At 43.1% G+C, this 15,390-nt stretch overlaps 1 protein-coding gene across 3 annotated transcripts; it reads right to left on the bottom strand.

The window, feature by feature from the left end:
• Positions 1-407: 407 nt before the first annotated feature.
• Positions 408-14,550, bottom strand: LOC118363422 (centromere protein I-like). 3 transcript variants are annotated; one of them, XM_035744266.2, is made up of 20 exons: positions 14,249-14,550; positions 13,825-13,962; positions 13,559-13,677; positions 13,293-13,400; positions 13,162-13,210; positions 13,013-13,059; positions 12,596-12,685; positions 12,267-12,398; positions 11,129-11,266; positions 9,818-9,938; positions 9,163-9,257; positions 8,822-8,939; positions 8,526-8,590; positions 8,123-8,232; positions 7,461-7,596; positions 7,084-7,208; positions 4,799-4,847; positions 2,314-2,532; positions 1,805-1,846; positions 408-1,625 (listed from the first exon to the last, which is right to left on the bottom strand). In XM_035744266.2, exons 1-20 carry the CDS (start codon positions 14,415-14,417, stop codon positions 1,476-1,478), a joined length of 2,220 nt encoding a protein of 739 aa, XP_035600159.1. In that variant the 5' UTR covers positions 14,418-14,550; the 3' UTR covers positions 408-1,475. The 3 variants fall into 3 exon arrangements, with proteins under 3 accessions (XP_035600159.1, XP_035600160.1, XP_035600161.1); XM_035744267.2 differs by having other exon boundaries at positions 2,314-2,529; XM_035744268.2 differs by having other exon boundaries at positions 13,831-13,962.
• Between the last annotated feature and the right edge of the window lie 840 nt (positions 14,551-15,390).

Here is a 15,390-nt window from a genome sequence, read left to right as displayed (position 1 = left end):
CATCATAAAAGCTGATGGATATTTTATTTGGTTGAAATACTATCCAAGCCGAAATGAAATCCGCTCAGAAACATTTTGGGTCGTTTTCACAGCTTTCTATTTCCTTACAACCAGTCAAACTGATGTCATTTGGACCTTTTGCACAGAAAATATTTCCTGTTTTTTTTTAAAATATTGCATTTGATCCCCGGTCCCTAAGCGTCTTTGCTCCGAGAAAGAAGCCAAGATGACAGAACTTTACCGATGTCAACTATACCGAATAAAAAAATAAAACAAAACAATTTCACTGAGTTACAGTTCATATAAGGAAATCAGTCAAGTTAAATAAAGTCCTTAGGGCCTAATATATGGATTTCAAATGCCTGGGCAAGGGTGCAGCCACACAGAATATATTTTTTTCCCACAAGTATAGTTTGAAGCATTCATTTTATTGACATTTGACATACTGGTGAGAAGGGTTTATTTAGTTTTCTAGGGCAACATTTAGGCTAATGACAAGAGAAGCTGCATGTAGCCTATCTAATTATAGACATATTGACTTACAAATAGCCTACCAAAATGTCAGAAATGAGCAGAAACATCTAAATCAGGCAACAAAAATCCTTGTCTTCTATATTAGCGGGTTAGAGTCAGGTGCGGGCCTCAAATTTTCACATTGGCTGTCGTCAGGCGGTTGCAGCTGGGTTATTCGCAATTGCAGGTGGGCGCACAATCAGCTGACCCACGCACCACTACATTGAAAAGGAACAATGGGCTGAAGAATTTACTCGACATATTGACATGAGTACAGCCATTATACATACAGAATGCACACAAAGCAGACCTGTGGACCCAATTGTCAGTAATGGTGATGCTCAGAGGGGAAGTCTATGGTGGCACTGTGAGAATGGAGTGTGTGTCTGGTGTGCAATGTGTTTCCCTGCACCCAGCATGTTCCAAGTTAACTGGAAAGCCAAGGGCCTATTAACTATCCAGATTGATCCTTCAATTAAGGGAAAATGTTTTCCAGAAGGTAGAGCCATTACCTGCAAAAGATACTGATGACTTCCCCATAATGAATTATACCAATGGCTTTTAATAGAAAATAGATTATAATTCTCACTAAGTTTGCATGTTCCAACATGTTTAATGTTTGCTTTTTAGGAGCATTGGTGTAATTTAGTAAAAGACCGGGGGGGATGCTTTAGTCTAAAAGAAAATCATAAAAGCCTATTCTTATTAATGTGCAAGTTCCACAGAAATAAATCGATAGATGCGTAAGCTATACAAGAGAACAGACAACACATGAGCACCAAGCGGAACTAAAATAGGGACAAGACATAACAAAAACACATCAAGATTTTTAAAAGTGTCTATTTACAGAGATGGTCTAGTCTCTTGTGAATCTTGCCTTGGAGAAGATGGCGAGAGATAAAACATGTATACGTCCTTTACAACAAGGAGAAGTTTCAGTCTTGTGTTTTGTCCTCTGTTGTTTAACTGTTTGTGGGTTGCCTGTCTCCCTGACCCTGGTCATTGGTTCCAGCCACAGAGCGTCGGGTGATGCTACTCTCAACAAACTGTTGGAGGCCCTGAAAGCCCTGAGAGAAGAGGAACTCCAGGTACCAGTCCCACTGCTTCCCGACCTACAGACAGACGGACAGCGTTACAGACCATCCATTAAAAAAGGACCATCCAGTACTGCCTATAGCTCGCTGATCAATAGCACGAGGTCAATTAAAAATCAAAACGGCACACTTTAAAATGCACATCAGTGCACGTACATACAGACATTAAAACTAAATAAGGGGTAAGACTGTGGTACCTTTATGGAATTGAGATCCATTTCCTTCCTCTCTGGCCAACACTGATAAAGAGAGAAGCATTAATATTCAACAGTTTCCCCCCTCCCAGTAAATCTCAGTAGAACAGTGTACTGGATGTTGCAGTGATTCTGACCAAAAAGAAGTACTTGGATAATTAAACATGATGAAAAATCAAGTCTCATGCAGCGCCCATGAATAATAAAATGTGATTCTGTATTAATGGATCTTGTATAAAAGATACATTAATAACACATTCATCTCCTTGTCCAGCCTTAAAATGTATTCATTCAACTGGAGAGGCTGGCTGCTCCCTTGTGCGTCAGGTGTTTCTCTTGAAATTTGAAAATTAGACTTCATATATAAACTGAGCACAAACATTTAGTGGACATTTATGAAAATGATATACAATATTAGTTTCACGGATCTGGACTTTATATAATGCCTGAAAGAATGCAATGAGTAAATTAAATCGCCAACATTTTCTAAGTTACAAAAAATTCTCACTCACCTTGTGATGAAAGTCGAGGGCGTAGCCGAGGAAGGCAGGGTGGTGGATGAGGTCGAAGCTGGTCCAGGGCTTGGCCACTTTGCTGAGAGACAGGAGCTCCTGGTCCACCTCGATGGCCATGCCTGGAAGGAACATCTTGGAGTTCCACAGGCAGCTCACCATGAAGGACAGGTAGTGGTTAAACTCCCGGTACGTCTGCCTGCTGATGTGAAACGCCTGCTGCAATGGAGGGATGATAAAAAATAAAAGAGCGATGAAGATGTAGTTTAAACACTTTAAACAGTGTATGACACATGCTAAATAAATAGGCTCTCTCAAAGAATATCACCAGGGAAAGGGTGTTGGGTGGTTAAAACCCAGATCCATTATCGATAATGTCTGCCCGCGAAAACCAATTTGCATTCCGCTTACCGGATCCATTTCTCTTGGTAAGACGCTGTCGGAAATATGGGGTAAACATATATTGTTTCGTACCGAGTGCCTTCGGAAAGTATTCAGACCCCTTGACTTATTCCACTTTGTTGTGTTAAAGCCTGTATTCGCGGATTCAATCGTTTTCCCCCCCTGACCCATCTACACACAATACCTCATAAACGACAAAGTGAAAACATGTTTTTTTAAAATGTTAGCAGATTTATTGAAAATGAAATACAGAATTCTCTCATTGACATAAATATTCACACCCCTGAGTCAATACTTTGTAGAACCACCTTTGGCAACGATTAGAGCTGTGACTCTTTCTGGCGAAGTCTCTAAGAGCTTTGCACACCTGGATTGCGCAACATCTGCACACAATTCTTAAATTCTTCAAGCTCTGTCAAGTTATCATTGCTAGACAGCCATTTAAGTCTTGCCATAGATTTTCAAGCCAATTTGAGTCAAAACTGTAACTAGGCCACTCAATATGGGCTCCTGAGTGTCGCAGCGGTTTAAGGCACTGCATCTCAGTGCTAGAAGCGTCACTACAGACCTGGTTCGATTCCAGGCTGTATCACAACCGACCGTGATTGGGCGTCTCTTAGGGCTGCGCACAATTGACCCAGCATCGTCTGGGTTAGGCAGTCATTATAAATAGGAATTTGTTTGTAACTGACTTGCCTAGCTAAATAAAGGTTACATTTAATAAACAATTTTTAAAATATCTTGGTAAACAACTCATTAATATTTGGTATTGTGTTTCAGGGTTATTGTCCAGCTGAAAGGTGAATTTGTCTCCCAGCATCTGTTGGAGAGCAAACTGAACCAGGTTTTCCTCTAGGATTTTGCCCGTACTTGGCTCAATTCCATTTTTTTTTCATTTAAAAAAAAAAAAGTTCCTAGTCCTTGCCGTTGACCAGCATACCCATAACATGATGCAGCCACCACCATGCTTAAAAATATGCAGTGTGTACCTCAATGATGTGCTGTGTTGGATTTTCCCCAAACATAACACTTTGTATTCAGGACAAAAAGTTAATGTCTTTGCCACATGTTTTGCAGTTTTACTTAAGTGCTGTATTGCAAAAAGGATGGATGTTTTGGAATATTTTATTATATACAGGCTTCCTTCTTTTCACTGTGTAATTTAGGTTCGTATTGTGGAGTAACTACAATGTTGTTGATCCATCCTCAGTTTTCTCCTATCACAGCCTTTAAACTATATAAATGTTTTAAAGTCACCATTGCCTTTGGTGAAATCCCTGGAGTGGTTTCCTTTCTCTCTGGACAACGAGTTAGAAAGGATGCCTGTATCTTTGTAGTGACTGGTGTCTTGTTCTGAAGTGTTTTGAGATTTCATGACAATGCTTATATGGCAAAAAGTTGTATCTAACATACAACTGTAACGATGTATTTGAGAGACAACTAGTGCTTATGTGCAAATGTATTTATGTTTTCAATAAACATTGGAGACGAAATAAAGCTTCTACATTTTAAACAATCTAAACCAACCTCATCTGTTTTGCCACATGGCTGCGCATGTGTCGTTTTTTTGCTAAACAACCAACATGTCTATAGGTGCCCTTCTTTGAGAAGCATTGAAAAACCTCACTGGTCTGTGGTTGAAATTGAAATTCACTGCACGACGGAGGGACCTTACAAATAATTGTATGTGGGTTGAATACTTATTGACTCAAGACATTTCATCTTTTCATTTTTAATTTAAAAACATAATTCCACTTTCACATTATGGGGTATTGTGTGTAGATCAGTGACACAAAATCTCAGTCATGGGGTGTGTATGCTTTCTGAAGGCACTGTATACAAATGGCAGTACCTACTTGCAAATTCAATTGCCTTCATACACTAGAATTGTTTTTGTTCTTGTTTGAAAGAGTAACCACCAAAATTGCAATTCTTTAATCAGCACTTAATTCTAATAGTTTCGTTCATCATGTGGACGGGTAGAAGTGGCCTCACGAGGAGCCTTGAAATGCTTGATTATGCAAAAACACTGTTAGATTTGCAAAGCAGAAAACATATCTTAAAAAGGGAGTGCTTCTATTACCTTGGTCTCCTTTTGTTGACACTTAGCAGAGATCAGGTTCTTCTTGTACCTGGAAAAAAGAGAAATAACTTTAGTGGTCTGTATAAGGGTGGAAAAGCAACCACATTGCTTTCCATGTTATGTAAACATCTGTCCTAAAAACAACCACCATAGTAGCAGCAGTTGCTAAGACCAGATGTTTGGCCTGTTTTAATAAAAGCAGTGGTCTTTTGACATGCTATAGATTCCCCCATACTCAACTGGCGGACAGAAGTCCGGATCCGGACCCAGAAGGGGGTCAATATGGACCATGGATCCAGTCGGACGTAAATGTGTTGAATTGCAGGAAATGAGCTAAATAAAAAATTAAATAAAAAACAGCAAAAACAATTCCCTGCCACATACAAAATGTGTAGAATTGAGGGAAATTAGCTTTGAAACTCTCCACCAACAAGAGGGGTGTGAACAGTTTGGGGTTGCATGGGTTGTGAGGTGGGAGTCTGTTACTACGCCGATGAATGACAATATCCATCCGGATATTTGCGACCGAGGAAATGTGTGTGACCGGAACTTCTTAACTAGTACTAGAGCACCCCTGCTACAGATGTATGCTTTAACTAGTACTAGAGGACCCCTGCTACAGATGTATGCTTTAACTAGTACTAGAGGACCCCTGCTACAGATGTATGCTTTAACTAGAACTAGAGGACCCCTGCTACAGATGTATGCTTTAACTAGTACTAGAGGACCCCTGCTACAGATGTATGCTTTAACTAGTACTAGAGGACCCCTGCTACAGATGTATGCTTTAACTAGTACTAGAGGACCCCTGCTACAGATGTATGCTTTAACTAGAACTAGAGGACCCCTGCTACAGATGTATGCTTTAACTAGACCTAGAGGACCCCCGCTACAGATGTATAATTTAACTAGTACTAGAGGACCCCCGCTACAGATGTATAATTTAACTAGTACTAGAGGACCCCCGCTACAGATGTATGCTTTAACTAGTACTAGAGGACCCCTGCTACAGATGTATGCTTTAACTAGTACTAGAGGACCCCTGCTACAGATGTATGCTTTAACTAGAACTAGAGGACCCCTGCTACAGATGTATGCTTTAACTAGTACTAGAGGACCCCCGCTACAGATGTACGCTTTAACTAGACCTAGAGGACCCCCGCTACAGATGTATAATTTAACTAGTACTAGAGGACCCCCGCTACAGATGTATGCTTTAACTAGTACTAGAGGACCCCTGCTACAGATGTATGCTTTAACTAGAACTAGAGGACCCCTGCTACAGATGTATGCTTTAACTAGTACTAGAGGACCCCCGCTACAGATGTATGCTTTAACTAGTACTAGAGGACCCCCGCTACAGATGTATGCTTTAACTAGTACTAGAGGACCCCCGCTATAGATGTATGCTTTAACTAGTAATTAGAGGACCTCTGCTAGACACATGCTTTAACTAGTACTAGAGGACCCCTGCTACAGATGTATGCTTTAACTAGTACTAGAGGACCCCTGCTACAGATGTATGCTTTAACTAGTACTAGAGGACCCCCGCTACAGAAGTACGCTTTAACTAGACCTAGAGGACCCCCGCTACAGATGTATAATTTAACTAGTACTAGAGGACCCCCGCTACAGATGTATGCTTTAACTAGTACTAGAGGACCCCTGCTACAGATGTATGCTTTAACTAGTACTAGAGGACCCCTGCTACAGATGTATGCTTTAACTAGAACTAGAGGACCCCTGCTACAGATGTATGCTTTAACTAGTACTAGAGGACCCCCGCTACAGATGTATGCTTTAACTAGTACTAGAGGACCCCCGCTACAGATGTATGCTTTAACTAGTACTAGAGGACCCCCGCTACAGATGTATGCTTTAACTAGTACTAGAGGACCCCCGCTATAGATGTATGCTTTAACTAGTAATTAGAGGACCTCTGCTAGACACATGCTTTAACTAGTACTAGAGGACCCCCGCTATAGATGTATGCTTTAACTAGAACTAGAGGACCCCTGGTAGATGCATGCTTTAACTAGTACAAGAAAACCCTTCATTATCATGAATCATAAATTTAATGTTCTGGCAGGTGAGTTGTACCAAGAGAGCGTACCATTCACCTGCGTCATCAAATATATACACGCAGATGATTTGCAGATGATTTGCACACAACAACGCAGTGACCGCACGGTGAAAAGATGACACTCTGACGTGACGGTGTTGACTTCCAACAGGCCCGGTGTTGACATGATAATACTGGCGTTGACGTCACCGCTCCTCCTCACCTGTACATGATGTAGCCGAGGCGGTCCACGCTGACAGGGTCGGTGGCAAACAGGGCTGGGTAGAACACGCCCACGGGGGGCATGACCACCAGGGGGAGCCCGTACTTCAGGAACATGTCACACACCTGAATGGCACGCACAGGGGCACACACGTCATCACCTCCACAACGAACACGGTTGTCTCCTTTTCTAAACGGACCATGAATATGGAACTACTGATCTAGTGCATTCTGGTTAAAGTGAATATGATTACAGTGATCAACCACTTACAGGGTTCTAACAGTCCTGCATGGGTGGAATCACTATAAGGGATCGACAGACTTTTTCCCCCCTGTATGTATTCAACAAAATGTACTGGCTTCATCTGGTTTGATTACCGTCTCGTAGAAGTCCAAAATGAAGCTGAGGAGCAGGGAGTGGCAGCCTTCTAGCTGCAGCCCCACGGCGGCCAGGCGGCCCACGAAACGCACCAGCTCCACAACAGAGTCCATGAAGCCAGACAGACTCATGTTCCTGGGGAGGAGTTGAAGAATGGTCACGTAACTGAACATAAGACAAAGGCCTTAACAACAAGGAAAAGGGTGAATGGTAATGATGCATGGGACTAGTGTGAAGCTCAAACGGGGGGCTTTGTCCTTGGATCATATTAATTTCTCCTTCTCCAGCAGCCCCGCCCACCCCGGTTAATGCAATAAAAGACAATAACCAAATCAGCGCTGAGTGTGCAGCAATGAGGCCAGGCGGAGACACACAGACACACTGCAGTTCATTACGTTGCTGCGTTCCAGAGGACAGCGCTGAGGAGAAACCGAGGAGGCTGACCATCACACACCTCAGACATTGATTTCGGCACCGCTTTTCATTGAGTTTCTCTGCAGAGGTGAAGTTTGAAATGGGAAGGGAATAAACATGTATTGACAGGGATTGGCCGTTTGTGAAGAGTTAGAATACCGGCGAGGAAGACAGTAAAATGTGTCTTTAACTAAAGGAAGTTACAGGGCTTTGGTGTTGGAAGTGTGTGACGGACAGTGAGACTCACATGGGTGTGTGGCTGTGGAGACTGATGTCCAGGCCGTCCTCCAGGGCGTACACAGAGTGCCAGGTCAACCACTTCAACAGCATGTTGTTTAGACAGTCAATCACACTGCACTGGAGAGACAACAGAGGGGTGGTGCTTATTTAAAGTGGGGGAAAAAATACATTTACAACGACAACAGGGAACACTGTAGAAAAATGGTGTAAAACGTCTCATCAGAAAACAAAATGGTTCTCACTGAACAAGTAGTTCCTCCCTGTTTCAATAAGTTCTTCCATTTGGTGCCAAATGAATACAACCCAGGATTAAAAAGGAGCTGATAACTGGAAATGGATATAATGGTATGATGCAAGCTTCTTATAATTAATTGAAAAGTGGGATCTGGAGGCATTCTATTGACAATTACCTTGAAGAACAGCGTGGAGGTGAAGAACAGCTGAACGAGAGGCTCAAACAGAAGCTGGTTGATACCTGAGAGAGCAGGAGAGCAAGGACATTTGCACAAACCATTTAATTTGACCACATGACTACATTTAATTCAACCACCTGACCACCTGACTACTTTTCCCAGGCTCCCTGGTATATGCCTGCCATGTGCTGGGGATTGCATAGTCACGTGTCTTCCCGCGGTTACAGTTCAGCAGTTTAATTAGGGGAGAGAGAGTGGAGAGCAAGGCAGCCAAGCAAACAGGGCCTACTCACAGGAACTGGGGACCACGGGGATGTCACTCAGCAGGCCCAGAATCTGGGGGCGGAGGAGTGAACCGTCCCAAACATTCAGGAACTTGTAGAGGAAGCCCTCGGTGCTGGAGAAGCCCTCCTGAGGGGAGAGGGAGGGAGGGATGAAGAGAGAGAAACAAAACATACGCATCTCAAATGAGCGTTTGACTGCGGCATCATTTATTAACGAGCAGCGAGGGGGAAGAGAGTGGGAGCAGAGAAGAGTTTAACACGCTCTGACAGATCCAAATCTGGCATAAAAGGGAGAGGCGGGGACGGGAACTGGGGGTGACAGGGTGAGAGGAGCCTGGAGGGGGGCTCACCTGGAGGAAATGCTGCGTGGAGAGCAACCTGTTAAGGAGGTGCAGGGCCTCGGACGAACTCCCAGAGCCCCTGTCCCCACTGCAGAACAGAAACTCTGAAACCCCAAATAGAGGAAAATAAAATATTTTAAATGTTGAAAAGGTCAGGGGAAAGAAGAGAACAAAAAACAAGTGGTGATGACAGAATCACATTTGTGGATTTGTACAATCTTGACACCCAACCTTTTTATTTTCATAAAAGCTTTTCTACAGAGCGTTGCACTGCAACGCCTACTGGGAATGGATGAGGGTTCAATCAGTAGACGCATTTGACAAAAATTCTACTACTGAACCAATTTCATGTTCCATTATCGAAAAAGTACCTACATTTCGGGTATACCGTGCAACTCCAGTGTTTTTTGTTTTGTTGCATATCCTACTCCCCCTGAGACACCCTCATAGAGTGGGGTCACAGCCAAGGATCAGCCATTATTGGACAGCGACTCTGGACCAATTAGTGTTAAGATCGACAGATTTTTTCACCTAGTCGGCTCGGGGATTCAAACGACCAACCTTCGGTTACTGGCTCAACAATAATCTCTAGGCTACCTGCCGACACATTTCTGCAGCGACAGAGACAACCGAGGAAGACGTAGTGGTTGGTTAGTGATTGTACCCTCATGGAGGGCGTGGCCCAGCCAGAAGTTGAGTCGGAGGAAGGCGGAGTCATCCTGTACGTAGTCCAGGTAACAGAGGGCCAGACTGGAGCCCAGCAGAGAACCCATCTGGGATGGGAGCTGTGGAAGGGAGACATGATTATTAGACACACATTTGCAGTACACACATCAAACCACACCACCCACGCTTTAGACACACCCACACAACACACAAACAAATACAATTCAGCATACAAAGTGAGGGGCCATTAACACCAAGCCTGCATCATGTTCTAAATAGCTTCAGCATTATGTTCTAAATAGCTTCATGTCAAGATATTCGCTGCCCCTATTGAAGGAGAGAATCTGTTGCCCGTGTCCTTGTTTTCAATGAGTGAGCCATCAATCTGTCACTGAGTGACTGGACTAAATCTGTCACATCTACTTATACTCATAATACAGTAATCATGGCCATGTCTGTGGCAGGCAGCATTCAGACATTTCCCCACACGGACTGGCCTGTTTGTATGTTGTGTGAATAGCTCCCTGGCAATATGGGAACTTAACAAATAAAGAGAGACAGATTGTGAACGGACATGGCCGAGTCTTCCCATATTTATAAGGAGAAAACGCATCGTTCCTCTAATTTGTTTGAGCTGCATGATGGACAGTACCAGCTGATCTGTCCTGTCCACCCACAGCCATAAAAAGTAGAAAGTGCTGGCAGAATAGCTTGTTGCAAACGTTGGCTGTGTACGGGGAATTTATGTAGCGTAAGTGTCCTTAAACCTTTTAAAGAAATGTGTGTATCTGGGTTGATCAGGTCAATGGACCTACCAAGCAAACAGTATTTGTGTGCAGCACTTTTGTAATTGTCGACGCTTTATAACTTTTTCAATGTGGCTTCAAATCTCTGTTGGCCGGTTAATTAATGAGTCGTTTGGGACAAACACACCCTGATGAAGTCTAAACAGAGCCATGACAAATTTAAAAAACAAACGACATGGAGAGAGCTCATGAATCGGTTTTATGGCTCAGGGTAATAAACACGACACTGCCAGCAGTCCAATTGAGTGGCAGACGAGGTTGAGCCCTTGGTCTCTTCTGTTTTCCAACAAAACTGTGGCGGTGACATAGCACCCCCATGTGGCTGCAGAATGACACTAAAGTGAAATGGGCAGTGCTGGGCACCTACAAATGTTTTATTTATTTTCCATTCTGCTTAAATCCGCACCTTCCATCTGTTTCAAATCAAAGTATCTAGGCTATACAGCTGTGTGACTAATCAGACCGCTGAGAGAGACGTGAGAGAGAGGGGAGGAGAGGGTTACCTCTATGCGGTGGAGGTTGGCCAGCAGCTGTGGGAAGGTGTGGAGTTGCTCCAGGGGGAAGACCTTCCTGCTGCTGGAAGAGGGGGAGTTTCTCTGGACAGATGAGCTCAGCGATGGCACCTCCAGGTGATGGTATTTCTGACAGATGGATCAGTGATTGGGATATCAGTACGATATTTGATTATCGATTTGTAAGCAGTTCATTAGCTACAGAAACAAAACAAGAAGGGCTTGATCTACATTGGACAAACGTGAATATAATGTTTAGTCTAACATACACCAAGTATACCAAACATTAGAAACGCCTTCCTAATATTAAGTTGCACCCCCTTTTCCCTTCAGAACAGCCTCAATTCATGAGGGCATGGACTCTACAAGGTGTGGAAAGCATTCCACAGGGATGCTGGCTCCAATGTCTCCTGCAGTTGTGTCAAGTTAGCTGGTTGTGATTCAGGTGGTGGATAATTTTTGATACACACGGCAAACGGTTGAAACTGAAAAACCCAGCAGCGTTGCAGTTCTTGACACAGTCAAACCGGTGCATCAGGCACCTACTACCATACAGTGTTTAAAGACAAATAATTTGTCTTGCCCATTCGGGGCGGCAGCGTAGCCTAGTGGTTAGAGCGTTGGACTAGTAACCGGAAGGTTGCGTGTTCAAACCCCCGAGCTGACACGGTACAAATCTGTCGTTCTGCCCCTGAACAGGCAGGTAACCCACTGTTCCCAGGCCGTCATTGAAAATAAGAATGACTTGAAATAAGAATGACTTAAATAAAGGTTAAAAAAAAAAATTGCCCCATGAACGGCACATACACAAACAATGTCTCAAAGCTTTACAAATCCTTCTTTAACCTGTCTCCTCCCCTTCATTAACACTGATTGAAGTAGATTTTTCAAGTGACATCAATAAAGGATCATATCTTTCAGCTGGTAAGTCTGTCATGGAAAGTGTTCTTAATGTTTTGTATACTCAGTAGACTTTGAATGCAATAGTGACTGACCCCACAATAATTAGAATTTAGCAAACAGCAATATTCTTCTAAATTATATAAATTAGCACTAAGACCCTAAAAAAAAGACACCGTTCAAGATCATTGGTCTTCCTGTTATGCCACAGCTCATCTGATCTCCATACCCTCTTCCTGGAGTTGGTCTTGTGTTTCACTCCTAGGGTCAGGCTGATGTCAGACGACACTTGGCCGTTGTTCCTCTTCTGGACAGCACTGAGCGCTGCCTTCCACGTGGAGTTGTGATTCTTAAACCCACTCTGAACGACAGCAGAAAACATACACGCGACATGAAGTATGTTTGTCAGGGTTTCAATTAAGACAATTGGATTGGAATTAGAGTTTACTTACGGATTTGATATGGACGAAATAGACCCCAACCCTGATGTTTGGTGAACGACAATGTGTGGATTTGTGCAATAGACAAAAGTCACTAGGAGTGATCGATCATACTAACCCTCATTTGTGATGGAAGAGCAAGCGTCACCAGTTCAGGGCAAAACACTTTGTACAACGACAGCAAGTGCAACAAGAACGGCTGCCTGCCCTGGGGACCGTAAACGAGAGGAAAATAATGGAACTCTCAGTGCAACATGCTCACAGTGGGGACTCCACTCTTAGTTTGTTGGCTATAACAATCATTCAGAGTGTAACTACAGATAATAGTACAGAGGATAAACTATTTATGGGAAGTATGTAGAGAAAGCATCAAACAATATGTAAGTATTCTCCTCATGCCATTTATCACCAAGTATTTCATAATGCTAATACAATGATTATATGTTTACAATGCATTCACTTGTATTGAATTGCATGAAAATATTACAAGCATTGACCAAAAACACTTAAACAGGACAATACTGTATTTGTTTACCATTTTTGTTTGGAGGTCCAACAGTTTTCTGACTCTAAATGGCCGAACTATGACAGGGAAAAAACAAAAATGGGTAAGAGCAATGTTGTTCTGCAGAAACAACGTGTACCGTAACATAAAGGTTCATTGAGTAACAAAATGCCACTTACCACTCTCCCTCCTTGTCAAAAGGTATAGCAAATGGCAGATGTAAGGAGACTGAAACACAAAACAAACCATCATGACTTAAATAGCAATGCAATCCCATTAGAGCAAGGGGGAATATGATTCCTGCACATACCAAATTCTCCTCTGTCACAAAGTGGAAGATGAAGCCATAGATGGCTCGAAGATTGTCCTTGGAGTCGATCATGTCGAAAACAGTCAGCAGCCACCGAAGGAAAAGCACCTGGAAAACACCCATAACACACGTTTCATTCAGTTGGAGGGAGAGGACAGAGCAATTCTGATAACAGTATTATTATGTTACGTCCGGTCTCCAGTGTCAACCTTCCAATCTGTGAGAGTGTGTGACTTGCAAAGACCTTTGACAAAGGAGCTCTTTACCTGCGTGCTGATGGCTAGCTTGCTGACACATAACCACGCCACTGCTTGAACAACAGCCTCCTGTGGCACCACGGTGGCGGGGATCAGAAACTTCAGGACCCGAACACAAATCATACCCCCTGTTCAGGGCAATAAATAGAGAGGAAAGCTGAAATGTTATGTATGGTCAAATGAATTTGTCATAGTGTAAATTGGTATTTCCGGTCAGTCTGTCTAAGCAAATGGCGGCAGTTTCCATTAAGTGTGAGAGTTGGTTGTTGTTGTACCCGTACGGAGGCTCATTGCGTAGTCCAGCATGACAGAGATCGCCTCAGGAGGAAGTCCTCGACTGAGCCCCACTCTCTCCACCTGCACCAGGTTCCTCTCCAGCACATCGTTTCCTATGCGTGGGGTACCCGCCTCCACTAGGAAACAAACAGACAACTCACTGTGAAACCAGACACTGGTGGATGCTGTAGTTAACGTTAACTCGCTAGGTAGCAAAATAAGTTACAGTAAAAAGGTGTTTCCAAAATAAGAAAACTGAGCGGCCTTGAAAGTTTACATATGTCGACAGAAAATAACCTGGGCTGCCATTACTGTCAATTAGTTCACGTTGGAGTTTAAAAAGTAGCCAAAATATTCGCTAAATTTCACTTCTGCAAGCATTAGTAGCTCTATGCTAACAGCTTCCTAGCTAGCTAACGTTACCTTCTGAGAAGTACTTCAGCGCAAGCAGAAATGGATCCCCAGCCTCATTCCTTCTTCTTTCTTTCTCCACAACTCGCAAACTTCTGTTTGAAGTTCGGCTAGAAACGGACAAATCGCTTCCAGATGATGAGTCCAAATCTGACCTCGACAGGTTCGCAGCTTTTGCCATTGCTACATATCTAAAGCAAATGTGTATTGTGTTTTCCTCAGGCACGAACTCATTCAAACAAAACTGAAATCTTGCGCGCGACCGTTTGTTCTGCGCATGCGCACTTACTACTTCCGCGAGTGTCTTGCGTAGTTCACCGGGCATTGTAGTGCAACAGCCTCAGCAGGACTACATATAAACTGTGTGAAGGCTCATTCATCTCAAGGAGCCTAGTTCAGGTACTCTCATTTTGCAATTAACTGAATTGCAATCCAAGCATTCATTCTCCTTTGTACACACTGTGTTTTGTGAATAACTGCTAATTTTAACTGAATAAAAAGATACATAATCGAATCAAATCAAATCAAATGTTTTTTTGTCACATACACATGGTTAGCAGATGTTAATGTGAGTGTAGCGAAATGCTTGTGCTTCTAGTTCCGACAATGCAGTAATAACCAACAAGTAATCTAGCTAACAATTCCAAAACTACTACCCTATAGACACAAGTGTAAGGGGATAAGAATATGTACATAAAGATATATGAGTGAGTGATGGTACAGAGCGGCATAGGCAAGATACAGTAGATGATATAGAGTACAGTATATACATATACATATGAGATGAATAATGTAGGGTATGTAAACATTATATTAGGTAGCATTGTTTAAAGTGGCTAGTGATATATTTGACATCATTTCCCATCAATTCCCATTATTAAAGTGGCTGGAGTTGAGTCAGTGTGTTGGCAGCAGCCACTCAATGTTAGTGGTGGCTGTTTAACAGTCTGATGGCCTTGAGATAGAAGCTGTTTTTCAGTCTCTCGGTCCCAGCTTTGATGCACCTGTACTGACCTCGCCTTCTGGATGATAGCGGGGTGAACAGGCAGTGGCTCGGGTGGTTGTTGTCCTTGATGATCTTTATGGCCTTCCTGTGACATCGGGTGGTGTAGGTGTCCTGGAGAGCAGGTAGTTTGCCCCCGGTGATGCGTTGT

The sequence above is a fragment of the Oncorhynchus keta genome, chromosome 30 (assembly GCF_023373465.1).
Source record: "Oncorhynchus keta strain PuntledgeMale-10-30-2019 chromosome 30, Oket_V2, whole genome shotgun sequence".
Lineage (NCBI taxonomy): Eukaryota > Metazoa > Chordata > Actinopteri > Salmoniformes > Salmonidae > Oncorhynchus > Oncorhynchus keta.
This window is presented reverse-complemented; position numbering and strand designations above follow the sequence as displayed.

What these genes read in the sequence shown, in the direction of transcription:
- LOC118363422 (XM_035744266.2), bottom strand. Translation starts at nt 14,417, where the DNA reads ATGGCAAAAGCTGCGAACCTGTCGAGGTCAGATTTGGACTCATCATCT. An exon ending in CGCAATGAGCCTCCGTACGG is followed by an intron (nt 13,678 to 13,824) that starts GTACAACAACAA and finishes TGCCCTGAACAG; the next exon opens with GGGGTATGATTTGTGTTCGG. An exon ending in CTCTTCCATCACAAATGAGG is followed by an intron (nt 12,399 to 12,595) that starts GTTAGTATGATC and finishes GCTGTCGTTCAG; the next exon opens with AGTGGGTTTAAGAATCACAA.